This window comes from Heloderma suspectum, chromosome 2, assembly GCF_057233095.1.
Source record: "Heloderma suspectum isolate Gila_16-S chromosome 2, 16-S_ref, whole genome shotgun sequence".
Classification (NCBI taxonomy): domain Eukaryota; kingdom Metazoa; phylum Chordata; class Lepidosauria; order Squamata; family Helodermatidae; genus Heloderma; species Heloderma suspectum.
In genome coordinates this window covers 215,366,581-215,389,567 of record NC_139459.1, presented here as the reverse complement: position 1 = coordinate 215,389,567, position 22,987 = coordinate 215,366,581, and the positions used below count along the sequence as shown (strand labels likewise).

At 47.5% G+C, this 22,987-nt stretch overlaps 2 protein-coding genes across 5 annotated transcripts; one reads left to right on the top strand and one right to left on the bottom strand.

Moving 5' to 3' along the window:
- Positions 1–294: 294 nt before the first annotated feature.
- Positions 295–17,846, bottom strand: HGS (hepatocyte growth factor-regulated tyrosine kinase substrate). 4 transcript variants are annotated; one of them, XM_084837796.1, is made up of 21 exons: positions 17,567–17,846; positions 16,053–16,137; positions 14,730–14,805; positions 14,428–14,520; positions 8,157–8,280; positions 7,390–7,442; positions 6,763–6,831; positions 6,463–6,587; positions 6,123–6,201; positions 5,930–6,028; positions 5,091–5,186; positions 4,678–4,716; positions 4,445–4,588; positions 3,890–4,103; positions 3,398–3,570; positions 3,108–3,248; positions 2,806–2,986; positions 2,532–2,665; positions 1,935–2,063; positions 1,391–1,486; positions 295–1,158 (listed from the first exon to the last, which is right to left on the bottom strand). In XM_084837796.1, exons 2-21 carry the CDS (start codon positions 16,073–16,075, stop codon positions 1,045–1,047), a joined length of 2,202 nt encoding a protein of 733 aa, XP_084693922.1. In that variant the 5' UTR covers positions 16,076–16,137; positions 17,567–17,846; the 3' UTR covers positions 295–1,044. The 4 variants fall into 4 exon arrangements, with proteins under 4 accessions (XP_084693922.1, XP_084693919.1, XP_084693920.1 ...); XM_084837793.1 differs by having other exon boundaries at positions 17,738–17,846; XM_084837794.1 differs by having other exon boundaries at positions 3,890–4,100; positions 17,738–17,846.
- A 138-nt stretch (positions 17,847–17,984) lies between these two features.
- On the top strand, positions 17,985–22,495 carry ARL16 (ARF like GTPase 16). The gene is made up of 5 exons (XM_084837803.1): positions 17,985–18,100; positions 18,901–18,958; positions 19,982–20,095; positions 21,775–21,890; positions 22,098–22,495. Exons 1-5 carry the CDS (start codon positions 18,012–18,014, stop codon positions 22,261–22,263), a joined length of 543 nt encoding a protein of 180 aa, XP_084693929.1. The 5' UTR covers positions 17,985–18,011; the 3' UTR covers positions 22,264–22,495.
- The last annotated feature ends 492 nt before the right edge of the window (positions 22,496–22,987 follow it).

Genomic DNA, 22,987 nt, shown 5'->3' with positions numbered 1-22,987 from the left:
TCAGCAGAGGGAGTTATGATCTTTTGCTACTGGACCGAGAAAGTAGGATTGCAGTATTTATAGGAAGGATGTGAGCTTGTAACTTGGAAATTAAAAAGGCAGCTTCTTTGCAGCTCTGCAGCTTCTTTGGGGAATTGGGTTTCAGGCACGGCTTTGGGGAACTGTTCCCTCTACTCCAGGATGCCGAGTACCTCCTAGATCCCTCCCAGGCCATGTCTCACAACTCCACATCTAGTTTTGCAGAGCCTGTGCACACGCCAAGACAAAAAACTCAACATGGGGCCTACAAAGAGGCACAGTTTTAAATACTTTATTGTCACTGGTTCCATTCTGTCTACACCAGTCGCTACATATGAGACACATGTCTTCAAAAGCAGTGAGGATAAGTGGGGTAGAGAAAGAGGAGGGGGGAGAGGAGGAGGAGAAGAGATACAGTCCTGTGATAAATTGTGTTAAAGGTAGTGTGTTCTCCAAAGGTACTGAGGGGGGACATGGAAGGCTCTTGAGTTCATGGGTGGGCAGAGTCAACTTGGCTGGCAAGATGCAATCACAGGGTATGCTGTGTTGGTGTGGGGACACAGGCCCAGGCCAAGTTTGGGAGGTGGAAGTTGGACCCCATTTACTCTGGCTTTGGAGCATGCTTAAATGCCATTTCCCTACAAGAGAGCAGCTTCCTGTAATGGTGCACATAGGAGTGACTGCTTGAGAGTTCTGCTCTGCTATCCAGTGGATGTAAAGCTAGACGGGTCAGGCTGTGCGACTGTTTCTCCACAGCCGAGGACGACTGCATAGGCTGACTGGAACACGGTTGTCTTTTGCTCCTACTCAGAGGTTCTCTTGGCAGCATTTTAGACCAGGACGGAGGGGGAAGTTACAGGTAGCCAGTGGGAGACTCCTAAGTACAGGGGCTCAGCTCTCCCTTCCCCACTGTGGGGATGGCACAGGGTAACAGCAATGGTGTAGCAAGTACAGCAGCAACCGAGGGATGATAGTGTTACGGTGTCTTCGAAACCCACCCTGCCCTTTTCCTCGTCAGCTAACAGATTAGTCAAAGGAAATTAGCTGAGCCTCCCCACTGCCCGCTTGTGCCTGTTGCACCTGGGCAGGAGCCTGCTGGGGAGGTGGCTGCTGTTGCGGAGGACCTCCAGGGGGCGCCATCTGCAAGGAGACAAGCAGGGAGGTTAGCAAGAAGGCCACGTGGGGAGAGGGAGTTCACCCACTCACGCTACTGCAGCAAAGGGCTAGCACCGGTTCCCTCAGCCCTTGGTTTGGCAGAGAGGGCAACAGCCAAACAATACTGAGCTGAAAGCATTCAGGACATCATCCTAGCCTAGTATGAAGTCAAGAAATATAGAATTGATTACCCTGAAGAAGCTGGCTAAAGACTCACCTGCTGATACATAGGCTGTTGTCCTGACATGTAAGGCTGCTGGGGTGGCAGGCTACTCAAATTTGGTTCCTGGCCAGGGAGGGTTGGCATGAGGTTCTAGCAGGAAAAGAGAGGGTATCTGCATTTCCACCAGCTCATAAGAACAGAAGAAAGACTCATGCTGGATCAGGCTAAGGGCCCATCTAAGCGCAGCATTCTGTTCCCACAGTGGCCAAACAGCTGCCTGGGGGAAGCCCACAAGCAGGACATGAGGGCAACAGCACCCTCCTTGGGTGCTGTTGAAGATGTAGTCATCTTGATCGGTAGCTATTGAAAATGGTCTTGTCCTCCATAAACATGGATTTGTCTAATCCCCTTTTAAAGCCGTCCAAGTTCAAGTGGTCCCATCCTGTACAGCAGGCAGCTTGGACTTTAGGAGTTGGCTTTGCTACCTTTATGCACATGCAATTAAGAATCTGCCTCCAACCCTTTCTGCTAGCCACCCTCACGCCCACACTGCAAGGCAGAGAAGCAGACAGCACAGCCATACTGAGTACTTTCTTACCTGCATGTTGTAGGGCTGGTAGCCCATAGAGACCGACTGGCTGCCCATGTAACCCATTGTACCACCAGACTGTGGAGGAGCCTGTGTCAAAGCAGGGATAGCCTGGGTCTGTGAAGGGGCAGCTGCATTCTGCAAGGCAAAGAAGGCAGGAGTGGGTAAAAATGCAGAGCACAGGGCAACTTGGCAGCAAAGAATTTCTGATTATCTCAATTTCCAGAGAAAGTCGGGACAACCTTCAGCATGCAGGGAAGAAGTTATGTGAGGACAAACCCTTTTGCTTCTCACAAGCTAGCAAAATTTGTTGTGTTTATACCCTGCCTTAACTCCAAAGAGCTCAAGGCCGTGTACATGGTTCTCTCCCCCATTTTATCCTTACACCATTCCTGTGAGAAAGCTTAGACTAAGAGTGTGTGATGGGGCCAAGGTTACCCAGTGAGTTTCGTGGCTGAGGGATTTGAACCCGGGTCTCCCCAGTCCTAGTCTCACACACTAACAGCTTCACTACACCGGCTGGTACTCCCCCATCCCAATCTACCATGCTGGGGTCTCAGCCCCTGACTTGGGGAAGAGGAAAGTGGAGCTGTGGGCCAAACTTGCCTGATAGCACTGGGAAGTTGTAGGCTGGTAGGAGGAATAGGCAGGATTCGTGGTGGGCGCTGCCTGCCCCGGCGGAGCTGTCTGTGCACTGTTAGTGCCTGCTGAGTACATGTAGGTGCTCACCATGCTGGGATCTGAAACACAGGAAAAGAAGGAGAAAAGGACATCTTTCCGGGGTCAGCTCAGCAGTTCCAGCTACGAGCCTGGAATCCAGCTTCAGATACTTTGGCTAAATCCACACCCATCATTCTCACTTTTGACCCATTGCCCTTACCTGTTCCTGCTGCCACGGGCATTGCCGTGTAGGGCCCGGTGCTGCCCTGGGCTGGCTGGCTCATGTATACCGTGTGCATAGGGGAGCCCTCCACGGAGCCTGCTGGGCTGAAGGTGCCTGGGAAGCTTGTGGGGCCCGAAGGTTGGTAGATCACCCCACCGGCAGCAGGCATGGCCTGCAGCTAAGGAGGCAGGAAGTGGCGTTAGGGCGGGGCAGGGGCTGACCCGGCTACTGCGAGTGCAAAGGTAAGAGGCAGGGAGGGGAAGGAGAAAAGGGACCCTTGGCCTCTCCACCCCTTATACCTGAGCATAGGGCAGGGAAAAAGCAGGCATCTGTGCCCTCATCTGGATAGTTTGCTTCTGCTGCTCCAACCGCAGCTGGCGCTCCTTCTCCTGCTCCTGGAGGCGCTGGATAGCCAACTGCCGTTGCATCTCCAGGTATTCCTGCAGGTTGGAGACACACAGAGCATCAGACGCTGGGGCCATCACACTTTGCACTTCGATGGGCTCGACAGCTTGCCAGCCATGTTCAAGCGAGAACAAATCAACCCCTTGCACCAGCCGCACTTGGAGCACACTGGCATGGCCCTCACCTGCTTCTTCTGCCGCATGATCTCAAGCTTCTGGGCTAGCTGGATCTGGCGCTGGCGCTCCGCTTCCTCTGCAGCGCGGCGCAGCTTCTCTCTGTGCTCCTCCCGCAGAGCATTCAGGGCTCCCCGTGCATCCCGGATCTGGGCAAGTTTATCTTGAAGTCCTTCATAATACACTGTGGGGGGGTGGGAGGAGAGGCACCATCAAGAGTCTTGCCACCCACAGCCCAGCTTTGGCCATGCCTCCCTGGGACCCACAGGATTCGCAGTTCCCACCAGGTGGAAAGCAACAGGGAAATCTTCAGGAAGGCCAAAAGGCAATTAACCATCGTCCGCCCCATCCCACCCCAACTCTGAAAGCAGACATATGTCCAGGTGCCTTCTGGAGCTACGTGAGAAAGTCAATTCAACAGGGGGAGGGGGGGTCCTGACACTCCTGGTCGCCTGTCCCACCAGCCTCTGATCACATTGAAGATTAGGGTTCTGGTTACATACAGCGGCGCTCGTCCAGCTGGTTCAGCAGCTCCAGGAGCTGGGGGTGCATGCTGTTGATGGACTGGAAGAGCGAGAGAACTGCTGAGTCATTGGTGATGCTCCGGCCCCGCAGGTGGTTGCTCTTCATGCGGTTGACAAAGGTGGTGACAGCGTTCTGCAGGGCCTTAAGGAACTGCTCGTGGCTCTCATCAGTTTCACCATTTTGGTACTGCTGCTGGGGAGAGATGGGAGAGCATTAACTTGAAGCCCCAAGTTCCTAGCTCGGCTCAGCTCACAATTCTTTAAAAGTGGCTTCTGTTGTCCAGGCTTACCACTCTCTCCCCCTGCCTTGCTTTTTCAAAAGAGATGCATCTTCTATGAAAGGGAAACCCCCAACCCCTGAAAAGGCAACACAGCAAGTTGGGCACAGCCACTGCCCAGCCTCCTCTGACACTGCTGCTCCCACTGGAAAAAGGAGCAACAGCTGCTCACCACATGGCACCAAGGAGTGGCTGAACCTCATCTGGTCTTCCCAAGCAACAGCAGTGGTAATGCAGGAGAAGGGACTGTTCTTACCTCCACCACATTAAGTGGGGCAGGCTGGACCTCAGTGGCTTGGGTGGCTGGCTCCCCCATGGAGAGCGGGGCAGAGGGCGTGGGGCTCTTGCGGACCTCCTCCTGCTTCTTTTCCCAGTAGTTGCGGTTCAGGTACCGAGCCAACTGCCAGGGAAACAAAGCAACTCTGTTGTCAGTTGTCAGGGCCCCACTCAGACCCGGTAGAGACTGGCTTAAGGGGGCTGGGGTCTTACCTCAGGGTCAATGTCCTCAGCCAGAGGTGCGGAGGAGTTCTGGAACAAGAGACACACACAGAATTCACCACCCTTGCAAAAATGTGCACGATGGGAGTATACCCACTGCCCAGCTCCCCTGAGATAAGCTTGAAACACCACCTGTTCCAAGCTCGAAGGCATGAGAGGACTGACGGGCAGAAGGGGCTGCTCAAGCAAGGCGTGTGGCATGAAGAGCCAACCCTCATTCTCATCCTCTGAGTGGCTTAGCAAAGCACTACAGGGTTAGTCTTAGCAAAGCATTACAGAACTGTCATGAGAGACGGGAGGAGAGGTTCCTAATGGCTCTGATCTTAATGGCTTTCGGGCTTTAGCCTGCAAGTGTCCAGAGGGTTCCCCTGGTGGCAAATGTCTCCTGAGGGATGCGCACTTACCACAGGTGAGGAATAGAGGGTGCTGACTGGAGGGGCCGACGAGGTGATCGGCGTTGGCTCAGCCTTGGGGTATGTGGAATATGTGCTTTTCTGTCTCTGCAGAGGAAAAGCAGAAGGGAGAACGATATAGGGATGCTTTTCTGATCCACCAACCTGCACAGCAGGCCAGAAGCCACCTTTTCTGTCTGATAGCATGAGAGAAACTGGTAACAGAAGAAGCACTAAGCAGGCCCTGTGGCTGACAGAATAACACTACCCTCCACGTTCGGGTATCTCATTACAATACAGGTATGTGAGCAATTAGCAGTGAAACTAGATTTACCCTGATTTAGCATGGCCTTTACTGCTCTTAAGTAGACAACAAAATGCGAAAGCTAGTATGACATTTTCATTATCTGAACTTAACACACTTTGTATGTTTTATGAAATCAATTTTTGGGTCAGGTTACAAACAGCAGATTAGCAGAGTGACCATCAAGATTTCTTTTGCTCAATTGTTAACAACTCTAAGCAGGGTGGGCAACTTGTAGACCTTCAAATATGTTGGCCTACAACTCCCATGATATTTCACCATTGGCTATGTTAGGGCTGATGGGAGTTGTGGCCTCCAGATGTTTTGGCCTACAAGTTGCCCATCCCTGGCTCAGAACCAGGAGAGATTTGACAACAGCAAAAGTTTCTCATAATTGAAGACAAGGCTATTAAAGGGAAAAGGGAAATCCTTGCTCGTACAGAACATTGAGCAACAGATATTCTTTGGACAGCCCAAGACACCAACCACGGGGGATCCACAGAGCACGGACGTCATGGGAATCCCCCATCATTATCAAGACACAAACCATCCTTTCCTTCTCCTCTGCCTCTGACTGGGATAGTGCAATTGCCAACTGCAGCTCCTCCTCCTCCTGCAGAGCCGTTTCATCGCGCTTCGGAGGCATCTGTGAGCACAACAAACAGCAGACTTGTAACCAGGACGAGGCGCTCACTGATGAACCAGAGACACACATCTGCCTTGGATAGACAAGTGCTCACCTGGGACTGCTGGGAAAGAGGGCTGGTCAGGTACTCAGGAGGAAGCTCTGTGGTAGCAGTTCCTTTCCCTTCTGCTTTCCTGTGTAGATAGAAGGGCCAAGGTCATGACCACTGCTTAACTGCTACACTCCTAATCTGGCTGGCATGGTGATCTGTAATAAGTCTGTTAGCTCTTGCTCTGGAAGCTGCATGCCAGGAGGAGAGGCCAGACCACTCAGTTACAGGAATAATCCTGTCACATCAGAGTTGACACATGCAGAAAGACAGACTGCCAGAACACCAACCAAACCCGAGTTTCAGTACCAGCAGCCCTCTGCATTAGCCAAGCTCCAACACTTACTTGTTGAGATGTTCGTAGCAAGGCTCACACACCCGCACCTCCTTCTCTATGCCAAACTTGGGAATGGTGGAATACTTGGATGAGCACTTGCCACAGAAAATCTGCCCGCAAGCCCGACAGTGGTGCTGTGAACACAGAGGAGAGGTCAAGAGCGGCAGCAAGTCACCCCAAACAAGCGTCCACTAGGCCTCAAAGCAATGGCTCCTGTTCCCTCCCGGCTATGCTTAAGGTGGACCTGGGTCATGTCAGGTCATCACAGCAAGAGCATCCAGGATTGGGGCAGGGAGCTGCAGCCCTCACCTTGCGAGTCACCACCCCAAACTGGACTCGGCACCGGTGACACTCCTCTGCATCCACCCAGTCAGGAGCCTGCCACACAGAAACAGAGCAGTTATTGGGCAACAAAAGGGCCCTTGTAAAGTCTTGAGGCGATCCAAAGGGTACAAAGAGCATTCTCAAAAGCACGGATGCAATAGAATGGGTCATAGGCAGGGAAAATGCAGAAACTACACGCTGCATAAAGGGGGCAGTAAACATTGACAGGAAGTTCTTTCCCAGCTCCAGAATCTTGTCTCAGAAGTTGTAAGGTGCTGAAGAACGGATGGGCTATTCTTTCCTGACCCTATGTGCCAATAAGTAATGACTGCAGGGGCAGAGCACTACTCAGTGGGAGCTTTGATGTAACTGAGGATAAAGAGGGAAGGGAAGTATTAGGAAGGTTCTCTTGCTCCCCAATTCACAGCCCCTAATGTACAGGTAGAATGCGGTACTTGCTATTTTTGCTATCTCTTGCCCCAAGCATCGGGGATTGATTCAGCCCAAATTCTCAGCATCAGAAGTAGTATCAAGACAAATTATAACTACCACAGAAAAGTCCAAATCATTTCCCTGTGCAAGGGGTGCCCCTTCCCCACTTGGGAAACTCACCCTTTCTGCTGCAAACATGGCATCGCTCTCCTTGAATTCCGGGAAAACATGACCTGCAGGTAGATTCACATTGTCACTCTACTACATTCCAGCCACTGGTGCCTGGGCACTTGGGATGGGAGACTGCATGACAGATTGCACAGGTTCTATCCTCAGCTCTGCTTCTTGTGTGCAAAAGCATACAAGCCATTAACCTGACCACAAACTTCCCCTTTTCCAACCGAAGACAACATGACATCCCATGGTACTGAGGGGATGAGTCCAAAGTGTTTGCTTAGCCCAGGGAGCCCTCTGAATACATTTCTACTGATCACCTGACCCACGATGTAACATTCAATGCCATAGCATCACAATGTCTAAGACACTGACATGCTATAGGAAAGTAAATCACTAGTCCTTAAAACAAAATGCATCAAAATGATCTATTCCCCATGTAGTGTTCCTACCACACTATCCATCATGCTTAAACATCATTATATTTTGATATACCAATGCTCCCACTGGTTGTTAAAGGACTTACTGCTATTTTGCAAGCTAAGTGAAAAGCCCAGGAAGTGAGGGAGCCATCATGACTTCTGGAAAATTCAGCAGCTAGAACTGCCACCGCTATCTGAACATCAATCCCTCCACAAAGAGACTGAAAGACACCCTCCTGATTCTTCCTCCAGATCCACAGTGGGATATATACAGCAGTCTCCTCACTTCACCCCAGCACACACAGGTTCCCACACTTCATGTCACAACAAGAGCCCCTCATCTTTGCTTACCTTCTACCTTCATGATCTGATATGTATCCTGAACCACCTTGTATTTGGGCTCATTGCGGAAGGCATGAGCCCATGCCTGGATCAGGTATAGGATCTTGTTGCGAACATTGGCCTCAACTTGTCTCTGTAGGTATAAGAACAAGCAGGATCAGGCACTACGCCGTGGGAGTGAATCCACAATCTCCAAGCAAAAAGCACTTTAAGCCAAGCAGTAGTAGTAGTATAAATCTTTATTGTTTAAAGCCAAAGGCCATCACAATTTCAAGTTAAAATAACAATTAAAATACATGAGTAAGAGAGCAGAAAAAAGGATAAAATATATTACAGTAAGAATACAAAGGAGAATTAAAATATTTATAATAAAACAAGAGAGTGACACTCCCCCCCAAGAGAATATCGTAGGCACAGGCCTTCTCCTAAGATTGGCTGGCAAGAGCAGTTAAATGCCTTGCTCTCAGCTTCCTGGCAGCACAAGCAAATTTGGCAAGCTGTAGCATAATATAATCATCATTACCTGCCAGTAAAGAGCAAACCTGTTCCACAGGGGATCTGTTTTCCAAAGAATTAAGAGTATAATGGAGGAATTTGGCTCTTGTGGACTCATAGAGGGGGCAACGGAGGAGATAGTGATCAATATACTCAACCTCACCAGACTTGCATATACAAAGTCATGGATGGAATACAACTTTTTAAAATCTTTCATCCAGGAAAGCAGAGGGCTTGCGCTGTACTCTCAGGGCTGTAAATGATTTTCTTAGGGGAGCAACAGTGAGCAGAGTGAAGTAGCGCTCCAAGCCATACATGGTTTTATACAGGGGATACCAGGTCGAGTATGACATATCGGAGATGGAATATAGATCTTAACATTGTGCATATAGGGAAATTCTTTCCTTGTAGAGCTGTTTTACTCTGTCAGTATTAGAAGGGGGTAAAATATCTGTACTAATCCCATAGTTATATAACATGTCTTACAGATTTTACCCAAGAGTTTTGTGTTGGTGTTTGCAGTTGTTCTAAAAGACACGTTTTAGGTGAGCGGGAGTCATGCCTGCACGACACCTTCAGCCAGTACAGAGCAAGTACAGCATGCACCTGTGCTTCAATAGAGAGGATCCCTGTCTCTGCCCGCAATATGGGGCCTGGCATAGCTTGGGGGGCAGCTAGAAGGGATCTCATGAAGGAGTCCTGCACCACCTCTAGGATATAAACATTTGTATATCCCCAGATCTCCACACCATTCAGCAATTGGGGCGATACCTTCCTCAGAAATATCTCAATTGCTGGTGTAACCAGGCCCCCCCTTGAGATTTAAAGAAACACACCAGAGAATATATGGAGTGGGAGGTCTTCCACTTAGCAGCCTCCAAGTGGCATTTCCATGAAAGAAGAGCATTAAACCCAAGTCCTAGATCTTTAAAACTGTGCTGTTGGTCAATGGATTTATTATCCAGTTTCCACGTATGTATTTTTTTCTTATTTCCAAAAACTACCACTTTAGTTTTGGAATGATTAGATGTTCATTTGTACAGAACTTGTTCAGTTTGGTCAATAGTCTCCGCATTCCAATTAGTGTAGTTGAAAATATAACAATGTCATCAGCATACAGAAGGATTGAGAGTTTTACATCCAGAATTGTGGCAGGAAAGAATTCCAAGCCGCTCAGTTCATGAACGATATTGTTTATATAAAAATTGAACAGGACGGGAGCCAAAAGGCAGCCCTGTCATAACTTCTTTTGGTCACGATGTTTTCTGAAAGCAGGACATTTGCTCCAAGTCTGACCCTGAGAGAGGTACTAAAGTGGAGCATTTTAATTAAATAGAGCAACCTTCTGTCAATATTTGTGGTAGATAACTTTTCCCATAGGCGACTTGTTGACAAGTTCAAAAGCTGAGCTGAAGTCCACAAAAGTGGTGAATAGTTATTTTCTAACATGTTGAGAGTATTTTTTAATAAGATAGTGAAGAACAAAACGTTGGTCTACTGTGGACTTTCCCTTTCTAAATCCTGCCTGTTGCTCAGGAATGATTGAGTTTTCAGCAGCCCAAGACTCTAGTCTGCATAGTACATATTTGGTGTATAATTTAGAGATGATACTTAGCAGACTAATTGGTCTAAAGTTCTTTGGATCGAACTCAGAACCTTTCGTATGAATTGGGACTATGATACTCACCCCCCAGCCCTGAGGAGCTCTCCCATGAGAATTTATAAAAGTGAATATGGTGGCGAGGACTGGACACCACCAATCAGAATTTGCTCTGAGCAATTCTCCGGGGAGCATATCCTCACCGGGCGCTTTTTTGTATGGAGGGAGTTGATTAAGCCTTTTATCTAATCAGGAGTAACTGGATCCCATTCAAGACAATGAGGGGACAACGTGAGTTTCGTATTATATAGTAGGGCTGTAGAAGTCCAAGTTGAGGAGTGACTGTAGAGTGCAGAAAAATAGGTGTGCCACTGCACTGATGTAATTTGATTGTCGATAGGGCTACTAAAACCATGGAGCCCTTTGGTTACTAAAGCCCAAAATCAGGATGAGTCCCTTTTCATAGCTGCCAGACCCAATTCCATCCATGATTTGCGCATGTATTCATTCTTTTTTGAGTGCAATAAATTTTTATGTTTTCTTCGGAGAAATATAAAACATGAAAAAATTTCTACAGAGTCCTCACACCTCAGTTTCCTTATGGCTTGTGCTAGAATGCACTTCTGGGATATGCACTGAGCATCAAACCAACCTCTATTAGGAGGATTCAGTGGATGGATAGCTTTAGAGGTGACTAATAAAGGTCTAATCATTTGAACCATTTTCTTGAAGATTACCCGAGGATCTCCGGCAGTCAGAAGTTTATCTCTTAGTAACAGCATTCAAGGGGACACCACAAATTGAGGTATCTCTTCCTGGATCTTTCCATTCCACTGTATACATCTTTCGCCTTGAACAGTCAGATTTTCTGATGGTACTGTAGCTAAGGGAATTGATCCCATGGTCAAAGAGAGAGAGAGATGGATTGGCATATGATCACTCTCTGGCCTGATGGCAACCTTGAAGTTCACAAAATGGGCTGCAACTGGTTGAGAGAGCATCATAAAATCCAACACACTCTTGCCCCTTGGTCCAATGTATGTATATGAATCAGTATCATAATCTCCATCCTTCCCATTACAAATATGTAGATGGAATTTAAGAACAAGGGCAAATAGTAATTGGCCAGCTTTATTAATCCCAGAATCTTTAGAGTTCCTGATGGGGAGATGGGTGAGCTCTTCAGGGCTTAATTGCATCTTTTCTCATATCTTGTTGTTATTTTGCCCAGTTCTGGCATTCATGTCTCCTGCTAATATAATTAGAGGGTCGACATTAGTGTCAAATAAAAAAGTTAAGTACGATCTAAATCTGACCAAATTTGGGATCCCTTGTGCTTTCAATTATATGGGGGACAATAAATATTAATCAGGAAAAATTTTAAACCAGATGTCCAGGCAATTTGGAGGGTGATATTGTTAGTAAAGTCTATATCAACAGGTGATATAAATAGGTTAAAGTCAACTGAGACCAGGGTGGCAAGACCACTGCTTGGACACCCTGTATTTTATACTTTAATTGCAGGCAAAGAATAGGAAACATACCCAGGCAGAGAGGGAAAAGTTGTTAATGTGACCCAGGATCCTTGAGTAAGAATGATTTGAAATTGGGCACAGAATTCTTTAAAGTTCTCATCTGCTAGTTAGCAGCCTGCAACGTTCCAGGAGAGAATCTTCATCAACACTGGGTGTTTAAAGTGAGGATGGGTGGGTAGTCAACATTGCTCTACCTTTGCAGACATGCAGGTTTACCAGGTATCTCTCTATTACACTAAACATCTGTGGCTTCTTTTCTATAGTTTCTGCTCTTTGATGAACTTTTATTAGGTACAGGTTGGTGATATACACATACAGGATCTACCCCTATGGTATGGTCTTCAGCTATACAATTTTGAGCAGCATGTAGTATAGTTGGAGTCAGTAAATGGGCAGTAATTTTATCTCGTATTGCAGGTACAAAAGGGGTAGGTAGTGGATTAACTTCTGCCACAGCACTTTGGAGTTTGTTTTGAAAACAGCCCTGCTGGACTAAATCTGGACCCTTTGAAAGGGCAGAGTTAGCAATACCTGTATCACGTATAATGGAGAATGGTTTGACTAAATCCTCTTGATAAGGTTGTAAATGTGCTGGCTTTTCCTCCCCACATTTGTCCTCCAGGAGAATGGGGGAAGGGGGTCTACATTCTCCCATTATGAACAACCTCCTACATGGATTACTCTCTCTCTTGCTTGAGACCACTTCTGCTTGTTGTGGGGGATGGCCAACTGGAAGAGGATTACTCAGAGAAGTCCCTGTGCCCTGATGATGCTTGGATGTTAATAATTTTTGTAAAGAGTATAGTCTCATTAAAATTGCCTGTTGATCCCACCCTGGAAGGGCATCAAAGCTTTTCAACAGCTTGCGCTCTTCAGGGAAGAGTTCCTCTTCAAATTTACATTCTTCATTTAGAGGAAATAGAGCCAAGCTTATTTGGAAATGACAGTCAGAGCTGTACCTCATCCCATCTAGTCCCAGAAACCCAACCTCAGTTATTCCCCTCATCACTCTGGGCCTGTATATTAAATGTTTGACTGGGGGCCAAGGGGGGCTTTCTTCCCAAATACACTCTTGCTAGGGAGGGACTATGTCTAACCTAAATGTTTTGCGGGCGGAATGACTGAAAACACTATTCTTACCTTATAAACTCAAGAACTGAGATGGGAACAAACCTTATAAATAAATAAAGCCACAGCAGCAGGGCCAAGAAATCTAAATAAAATTACCAAAGGACGATCCTTTCTCAGTACATAATAAACATACAAAGCTACCTTATATCAAGCCAGCCACTGGTCCATTTAGCTCAGTATTGCCTGTACTGACTGGGGGTAGGTCTCCAGAAAAGGCAAGGCTCAGACAGAAGCCTTCCCAGCCTTACCTGGAGATTCTGGGGATTGAACCTGGGTCCTTCTGCAAGCAAAATATGTGCTCTACTACTGAACCAAATGGGCATGATTATACTTCAGTAGGTATCCATTTCAGATTCTATTTCTTTCAAGTACTAAGTCAGTGGCACTATGCACCAGCTAGAAGAAACAAAATTTATCGTTCAAGCATCGGTTGAAGATGTGATGAAAGCAGTGAAAAGTTTCTGTATATTTCACACTGGGGCCATTCACAAGGTACACTGAGGCTAGAACAGGCCATGAGTTATGCAAGGGTTGTTTAACCCTCACATAATCCTGGCTGGCCAGGAACACAGGATAGGGGCTGAATATTCAGGATGGAACCCACAGGCACCGCAGCTTGTTGAAGCTTTGCATGAGATTCCTACGCCCTGCTGGGCTACTGCCAGAAAGGTGGGAAGAGCAATGGAGGTGATTTTCACCTTTCCAATCTCCTTTAAAAAAATTTCACTGGATGGGCTTCTAAGCCCATCTAGTGGAGCTGTGCTGGCAGAGGTGGGCCTGAGGTTGGACAGACTACAGGATATCTGGGCCTCTCCTCCTCCCTCCCCTCCCCACCCACAGGCATGTCCCCATTTTCCTCTCCCTATCCAAGGTCACAACACCACCTTCAGAAAAGGAGCCACTGTGGAGCTTTCTGCAGCCACTGGAAGAAGGGTGGGGCTGAAGATTCAAATGGGGATCTTCACCTATGAAAATCTGTCTCCATCTACAGTTTTGGAGATGAAAATCCTCTGCATCCTATGGCCCCTCAGACAATGTCTAGGGGAGATAGGATTGTGCCTTATTACATTTATATATGCCAGGGGACAGACTTTAAATAAAATCATTTTCAGAAGCTTGGAATTCGTTTTGTGTTCTCTGAATTAATCTGAAGTGAGTCTTATGTAAGTACATGTTTTTTGTTTTTGTTTTGTGATGATGATGATGATGTAAAACTTAAAAGGCAGTAAGATTAGTACACTACACTCTCATTCCTATAATTTGGGCATTCACTGGCTTAGCCATGTCACTGCCTTGCCATGGTCAGATGTTACTCTGAGCTTCTCAGAAATATCATTCTTTTTCTAATGTATTCTTCTAAGCTGCTCAGGCTTGTTGTGCAGGCAATCCCTTTGGCTTGTAGAGACTACCCAATCCCTGAGAAGTGGCTTTATACTAGAACGGATGTAAAAGGCTGCTTCATGTCCTCCTCAAGCACCCCCGGTATCTTAACAGAAAGAAATAGCCAAAATGGTGTTACCTTCAGCAATTCCTTCAGCTCCTCCATAGTCTGTTTGTTAGCCACTTCATCATGGACTGTCTGACCACAGTTCTTTACCACCGACTCCAAGACCTACAAGGGAAATACGTAAGAGTATGCTGAGTCTCTGACCAAGCCTCAAGGGCCTTATATCCAAAGAGTACTAGCACCATAAGATCTGGTCCTTCTCTGAAAAAAGTGCACTAGCTGCACATCTCAAAGGCACAAGGGAAGGGAACTTTACCCCTGGTGACCAGGGAGAGTAACTACATCCTGAAGAGTTTGTGTCTGCTTCCAGTTACCTCTAGTGCATACAGGGCCACATGAGGATTCTTGTCATTGACTTTCTTCTTTATCGCACCCACAGCATATTTAGCCCTGGACAACAAAAGGCAGAGAGAATACCAGGTCAGCCTAATGAGAACCTGCAAGGACCAGTTGCCAGTTTTAAGCCACCCCAACATCTCTGTTCCTGTGAAACGTAATAGCAGCACTTACAATGTGTAAACTTAGTGGAGGATGCAGGGTGCTAATACGCAAGACTCTAAGGTCAGTCATTTAACTATTCCACAATGATCCAGTGAACTAATCAAACTTATTTACTTTTAAGGTAGTTTATATTCTTCAGATCTGTGGAGTTTCTATGCAAATGCAAAAACTGCTACATGGTGAAGAAATATGCTTCCTTTTCTTCTTATATGACTCCAGTCTCAGTAGTTGTAGAAAACCCTTGGAAATACTTGCAGTCCTTTCTTGTCTTCCCATTCTTTTCTATAAATCCCTTCCTTGTCAATCATAGAAGCAGAACATGCAGAACTAAACCAATATATGCAAGTATAATAATTACATGGTTTTTCTCTTGAGACAGGCCTGAATCATCTTCATTAACAGCATGTTTCTAATTTCTTAGGATTAGAAAGTCACATGAAAGCATTTTCCTGCTACTTCTTCAGTAGAGCCCATATATCTAGAACAGGGATGGGTGACCCAATGCCCTCCAGATGCTTTGGACTACAGTTCACATAACCCCTGACCATTGGCCATGCTGGCTGGGGTTGATGGGAATTTTAGTCCAAAACATCTGGAGAGCACCAGGTTGCCTACCCTGGATCTAGAAGATCAGATCTGGTCTTTAGTTTTAATAGTTGTTTTGTTAATGAATACAGTGGGATTTGCTGGACTTTAAGACCCCAATAAACTGACATTAGTAGATGGTTCATCTGATTGGCCCAACACACCCGGTTTTCTGAAGAGGGAAATTTATAGCTGCTCAGAAGACATACTTTCCAGATGCGCTAATTGCTAGAGCAGGCTTAGCATACACTAATAGATTGTTCATTTGATTGTCCTGAGGCTACTTCTGGATGAGCCAGCTCCACAGCGACACAGTGTGGTGTAGGAGAAAGAATACTGGGTTTAGATGTAGAAAAACCCAGATTCAAATCTCTGCTCAGCCATGAAGCTCAACAGATCATCCTGGGAAAGTCACACACTCTCAGTTTAACCTACCACAAAGGGCAGCTGTAAGGATTACAAAATGAGGGGAAAAGAAGGATACACTTATGACCAATAAATATGTATATGGAGTGGAGAATGCAAAGTCTGGTGTACGTCTCAGCACTTACTGGGTGTCACCCTGACGAATCATATCACAAATCTGCAGGATGGACTCCCAGTCTGTCTCCAGCAGAAGCTGACTGGTAGCTTTATCTGCAAGACAATGAAATAATCATTAGACTTTCAGGTCAAGTGCTAAAATTGTATTTGCTGCAGAGAGATAAGGGAATCAGCTGGACAAACAGCTCTTTATGACATGAGCTGGTAACAATCACCACAGATTGAGAACTTCAAACTATTTCTTACATTACCTATTGTTCCACAGTTATCTACTGTGCTGCTTCCAAAGAGCCTCTCTAACCTCTCTGACATGCAGAACAAGTATGTTGGCAGGTGTTACCCTGCCCATGACATTTGCTCTTCCAGCTCTACATCCCTCTGTTGCCTTCTGCTCCCTTAAACAAATCCACCTTATCTCCCTTGCCACTCCAGATGGCTGAAAGTCTTCCATCAGAACATCCCAGAAACCCCACCACCACCACGATTTAGACTGCAACCTCCTGAGGACAACGAGCATTTCCTTTTTTGTCACCTCCTTCCTTCTTTCAAATCCTTCCTCCAAATCCTCCTCTATCAGAATGCTTCTGGTGTAATCTTTTTTCACTATCTAGAACAAGGTCTAGTAATTATTTGCAACTGCTTTTGCACATGCTCATTCTTTGCTAGCCTAGCCTTGCCCTTATCTTCTCACCCTTTCTTGTCTCCTCCATTGTCACAATTTATATTGTAAGCTCTTTGAAGCAGAGACTTGTTGTTTTGGCTTAAGTTGCTCTAAAACCCTAAATGAACAGATAGCACTATATAAATGATAATAATGAAGCTCACTGTCCATTAACAATCTCCCCCCCCCCCCCGTACAAAGTATCTTGCTTTCAGGTAATGTGTTGACACTCCACATCAGCTGATAAACTTCAGAGTTATTCCCATGTGACATTTGCCCTAATGCATCAACATGTTCTCTCTTGACTCAGTTATGATTTCTGTACTTGCCCTGTCACTTCCTGGTAGTTAGTCACCTTGCAGAGCCTGATTTGAGTACAGCAGTGATGTCAACAGTCTGTAAAATCGTACATATGCTGCCTGACAAATATTCTTTACTTTTCGATATATTGTTAATTTTCCCCATCACCCAAAATAGGGCAAACTGCTTCAGTGAAACACCATAGGTCTGATTCAATGCTAAGCCCTTCATCTGTCACCAAACGAATGAGAACTGAGAAGTTTCTCACATTTATAGAAGAATGGTTTTTGTTTGTTTAATGCCCAATTTGGAGATCAAGGGAAGTAGTGAAAATAATGCTGCTATTCTATATCTACGCACACACTGGCAGATCAGGTCAGTGAGGATCACAGCTGTTAGGCGGCCCAGCCGATCTCTTTGTGGTGGAGGCTTGAACCTAGCAGCGTGTGGGGTGGCGACAGGGAATGTTGTGAATAGTTATAGGGAAATTAATCTAAGGGAGAGGGACGGGTAGAAAAGAAGAAACCACCGTTCAAACACCTAGTGAGGTTTCAGACATACAGACGCTGGTGGATAACAGAAGATCCGACGTAAGAGTTGCGGGTTTGGGGCTTTTGCAATACGCGCAGCATCAGGGAGGCGGGGAGGGAAACCCGCCCCGCGGGGATAAGGCGCGGGCGAAGGGACGGGTTGGCGGGGGGTGTTCCTCGGGCTCCCTTCCCCGCCGGGTACCTAGGAGTCGCTCGAAGGTGCCGCCGCCTCGCCCCATTGCGCTGCTTGCTGAAGCTCAGATCGGGCCCACCGCCGGTTCTGTTCCGCCTTGGACCCGTTCCCTCAGCCTAGGCCCCGCTTCCGGCTTCCGCTCAGAGCCCGGGCGGGCTTTCCGGCAGCGAGCATTGGTGATTGGTCGGCGTGTAACCCAAGCGACCTGTCATTGCGCCGTTCCTGAACCAATGAATGCGGGGACGGGGTGGGGCGGGAGAGAGAACGGGTGCCTCCGGTAGCTATGGCAGTGGGCAGCAGCGGTGGGTCCACGTACCTGCTTTTGGGGTGCTCGGGTGTGGGGAAGACCCTGCTGGTCAAGCGGCTGCAGAATATCCCGAATATCGCCGCGGGGGGCGGGGAGGGGGAGTTTGAAGCCCAGGGGGGGAGTAGGGGTGACTCAAAGGTGGGGAGGTGGTCGGACTAGTTGAGCAGTGGCCGGGAGGGCACGGAAAGGAAGTGAGAAGAGTTTAGGGCGGGGGTGGGCAACCTGTGGCCTTCCAGATTTTTTTGGCCTACAACTCCCATGAGCCCTAACCAGCATAGCCAATGGTGAAGGATCATGCGAGATGTTGGCAAAAAAAAAAAAAATCTGGAGGGTCACAAGTGACCTTTAGGGGTAGGCAACCCTGGCGTCCTCTAGATGTTTTGGACTACAACTCCCATAAGCCCCAGCCAGCATGGCCAATCAGGGATTATGGGAGTTGCCATCCAAAACACCTGGCAGGCAACTAGGCCAGGGGTAGGCCACATGCCATGCCTATTTGGTGGGGAATGGTTTGTCCCTCTTGCTGGTATTTCATGCTTGGCACTGCCACCAGGTACTGGGCACATGGAGGACCATACAATATATGTACCACTGCAGGGGAGGTCAGGGCAAAAGCCAGGGGTTGATGGAAGGAGCAGGAAGTTTCTGGTGACAAAAAAGTGGTGCAGTTCCCACAATGGAATATAATTTCATGACAAGGACCCCCCTCCCTCCATCCTTCTCCCCACTCCCGAGGGCTGAAGGGATTTCCTTGGGTGTATGGCTCCTATTCTGGAGTACCCACTTGGGCCCTACCTGTTGTGGTACTGTACTAAGCTCTACCCATTTCTTTCCCACCACCTTCCTTAACGGTCTTTCTTGCACAGCTGAGCTCCAGGGATGGTGCCAAGGACCTTGGGGAGCCACCTGCTACGCTGCCCACGGTATGGCCATTCTTGTCTTTGGTTCAGTGGTTCTGGTTCAGTGGATGTGGCTCAGCAACAGAGCACTTGCTTGGCATGCAGAAGGTCTCAGCTTCACTCCTGAGGATCTCTGGTGAAAAGGATCTTGGGGAAAGACCCCTTGCTTAGACCTTGGAGAACCGATATCAGTTAGAGAAGATGTTACTGGGCTAGTGGACCAGTAGTCTGGCTTCTGGTATAAGGCAGCAACTTCTTATGTGGTGATTGGTGCATGATGCCATGTACCCAGGTTAGAGAGGAGTTACTGAGCTGCTCCTAACTTGCTAATCAGGTCTGCATGTTTGCAGACTGACTTGTTACAGAGTGGTTTTTGTTTGTGTGCTAGAGACCAACAGGTGGCCCTCAGGGATGGGTTGTTCTGGGACAGACTTTGTCAGGCTGTGCCTATATCTGCTGTGATTACCTTCCATTATAGCTTGTCATACAAAGATTGCACTTCCATTAGTGTGTGTGTATGTATGTGTGTATATATGTGGCCCATGTGGTGTATTTGCTTGAAGGATTTGTCTAGTTTACTCAGGGGGTTCCCCAGTTGTCCTTGAAGTCCTGGGATCTGCCCCACAGTGCTGCCCCCTGAAGCCAGTCATGGGAGAAGTCAGATTCAGCCCTTGCCCTCTGTATTTGGCAGCATGGAGGAAAGCTTTCTGCTGAAGGCTTTAGAGAGCCACTGCCAGTCAGACTACAATACTGGGCTAGATAAACTAATTGACAGAGGAGGAGGAGGAGGAGACCCATTGCATTTTATGGGATTTACTTCAAGTAAACATGCATAGGATTGTGATGTCAGTACAGGAGAGCTTTATATGTACATAATTTGTTGTACTTCTCTAAGCTTGTCAGCTTTTTCTGGAAGAGCTCACAATCAGGTTTTCGATTCCTGCCAAGGTTTGATTCGTGCTCACCGCACTTGCCTGTGCTACACTGCGGACGACAGCTCAGTTGCTCACCAGCATACAAGTCTAATTGGTTGTTGTCCCTTTGTAGGTAGGCACAAACCTTACTGACCTGTCAATAGGAAAAAAGGTTACAGTTCGGGAACTGGGGGGATGCATGGGCCCCATCTGGTCCAGTTACTACAGTGACTGCTGCTGTGTCCTGGTGAGTGACCCATCCATGTGCTGTGTATAATTCAGTGTGTTATGTTGTTGTTGTTCAGTCATGTCCGACTCTTCGTGACCCCATGGACCATAGCACACCAGGCCTTCCTGTCCTGCGCTCTCTCCCGGAGCGTGCTCAAGTCCATATTCATTGCATCAGTGATGCTATCTAGCCATCTCATCCTCTGCTGTCCCCTTCTCCTTTTGCCTTCAGTCTTTCCCAGCATCAGGGTCTTTTCCAGAGAGTTTTCTCTTTGCATTAGGTGGCCAGAATATTTGAGCTTCAGCTTCAGTATCTGTCCTTCCAATGAGCACTCAGGGTTGATTTCCTGTTACAGGGTTGGGTAATTTTTTCACTCCCACCCCTGGGACTTTTTGCCCCCTCATACTTGTTGCAGCAAAGCACACGTTTCCATGAACTCATTTCTTCGTGCAGAGTTGTTACATACACATGTAGAATGTCCTGCGGTTGAGTTGGCTAGCGCTTATATTTGCCTTTCATCACGTTGACTCCAGGATGCTGTTATGTACAGTACTTCTGCTGTTTAAAAATGTCACACTTCAGGAAAATCTTGCTCTGATCCCAGAGAGCAGCTAGGCACCTTGATTAGAAGGACTTGTGTATATGTTCTGTATTTACTGGCTGTCCTCTTTACTGGAAAGTTTTGGCATTTGGGCAACAAGCCCCTCCCTGTTTTTCAGTTATCTGTAAGTCCGTGGGTGTGTTCACATGACACGCTAGCCCATGATGAGTGTCCAGTCATGCACAGTGGGTTGTTTCGCAAACAACCCACATTGCGTGGTTAGCACACCCACCATATGATCAGGCAAACAACCCACAGTGCTTGGCTTGTTTGCCCCCTTGTCCCCACTCCCTCCCCCTCAGTCCTCCACCCTGCATCCCAGGGGACTTGGCGGCAGACCTGTCTTGTCTGCTGCCAAGTCCCCCTTCAAGGCTCCGATCACAATCTTGATTGGAACCCTTTCCAAAAAAACTTCCCAGCCCCATTTGTGCACAAAAACAGGACCAGGAAAAAATGTTTGCACTTGCCCATGCCCAGGGAATGTGTGTAAATGTTTTAATAAAAAAAAACATTTGCACACATTCCATGGGCATGGGGAAGCGCGGAAAAATTTTCCCAGTCCTGTTTTTGCACACAAATGGGGCAGGGAACATTTTAAAGGGCTCCAGCCGCGATCAAGATCACAATTAGAGCCAGGAAGGGGGGACTGGGGCAAAGGAGTGTGCGTGACAGCCCCTCCACGGTGCCATTTGGACACCATTGGAGGGACTGTCACTGGCAAGGGGAAAAGGGCATGGGCAGCGGCTTGGCCGCAGTCGCGAATGGTGATTGCGGCCCCGCTCAGCAAGAGTGGCAGTGGTTTCTCTGCTCCTGCCAAGCAGCTTGCTGCCTGCTGCCCTTTACCTACAAAGGGTTGGCATGTCTGGGTTCACACAACACGCCAACCCATCGTGGATAAAACAACCTCTACTGCAGATCGTTGCTTATCAGGGTGGGTTGTTTGGGAAAAACAACCCACCTTGATGAGAACGGTCCTGATTTACATGACACACTAACCCATCATGGGCAGTCACCCACGATGGGTTAGCATGTTGTATGAACCCAGTCCATCACTTCTTCTTCTTCGTCTTCCTCTCTCTCTCTCTCCCCCCTGCAGTACATGATTGATGCTGCCAAGCCTACCCAGATTTCTTCATCCTGCGTCCAACTTCTGTCGCTCCTTTCTGCTGAAGAGCTAACGTCAGTTCCTGTCCTCATCATTTTCAACAAGATGTAAGAAATGTTTAACTTGAATCCATACAGGACAGAAGAGACTCAGGAGGGGGGTAATTTGAAGGGTTTCAATGATTGGTAGCCAAATCAACCCCCAGAGTGGGAGAAGAACCACCTCACAAGATTCCATTGTAGAGCTTCTTTTGGGAATTGTTCAGCAGACAGATGGGAGTGTATAACTGTTTTCTCTCTCTACCCTGACTCTAGTGACCTACCCTGCTACATGTCCCTGGTGGAGATGAAGTCGTTATTCCGAATCCAGGATATCATTGCCTGTGCCAAGCAGCCCATCACTGTTGTGGAGACCAGTGCACGTGATGGCACTGGCTTATCCAATGTGATGCAGTGGTTTCATTCTACCCTGCGTGATTAAAACTGACCCTCCCAGAAGCTGGAGATGGCTCTCAACTCGCGTATCTTGATTCAGCAAGGAACAGAGGAAAGAGAGTTAGGCAACACTACTAGCCTTGTTTCTGCAGCAGTGAATTAGGACGTGCCAGCAAACAAAACTGACTGTCCCCTGCAGGCAGTGGGAACAACATTGCTGCCACAGATTTTGATGTAGTTTGCACTTGTAAGTAAATATTTCTGCATTTAAACCATTCAACGTATTGCCTATTTTGTTTTGTGCATTGGGTTGTTACTAGGATGCTGAAAGAGAGTGCTTCTGTGGAATGAGACAATGACAATTAGAGCAATATGACAATGGAACCAATTACCTAGGGAGGTAGTGGGCTCTCCCACACCAGGCATTCAAGATGAGGCTGGACAGCCATCTGTCAGGGATGCTCTGACCTGGATTCCTGCATTGTGCAGGGGGTTGGACTCGATGGCCTTGTAGGCCCCTTCCAACCCTCTATTCCATGATTCTATGAAGGAGAGACCAACTATACCTGGGCACACCCATCTTTTTAATAAGATCTTCTTTTCTCAGAGTTGAAGTGCCCATGGGGTCAATGCCAGAGGATATTCAGTGTCCACATCCTCTGTGGCTCAGAGCCTCTTTACATGATCCTTTATTCATGCAATCAACGTTGTGTGAGATCCAGAAGTCTTTCACAGTAATACTTGCTTATGGCTATGGAGGCACTGTAGCT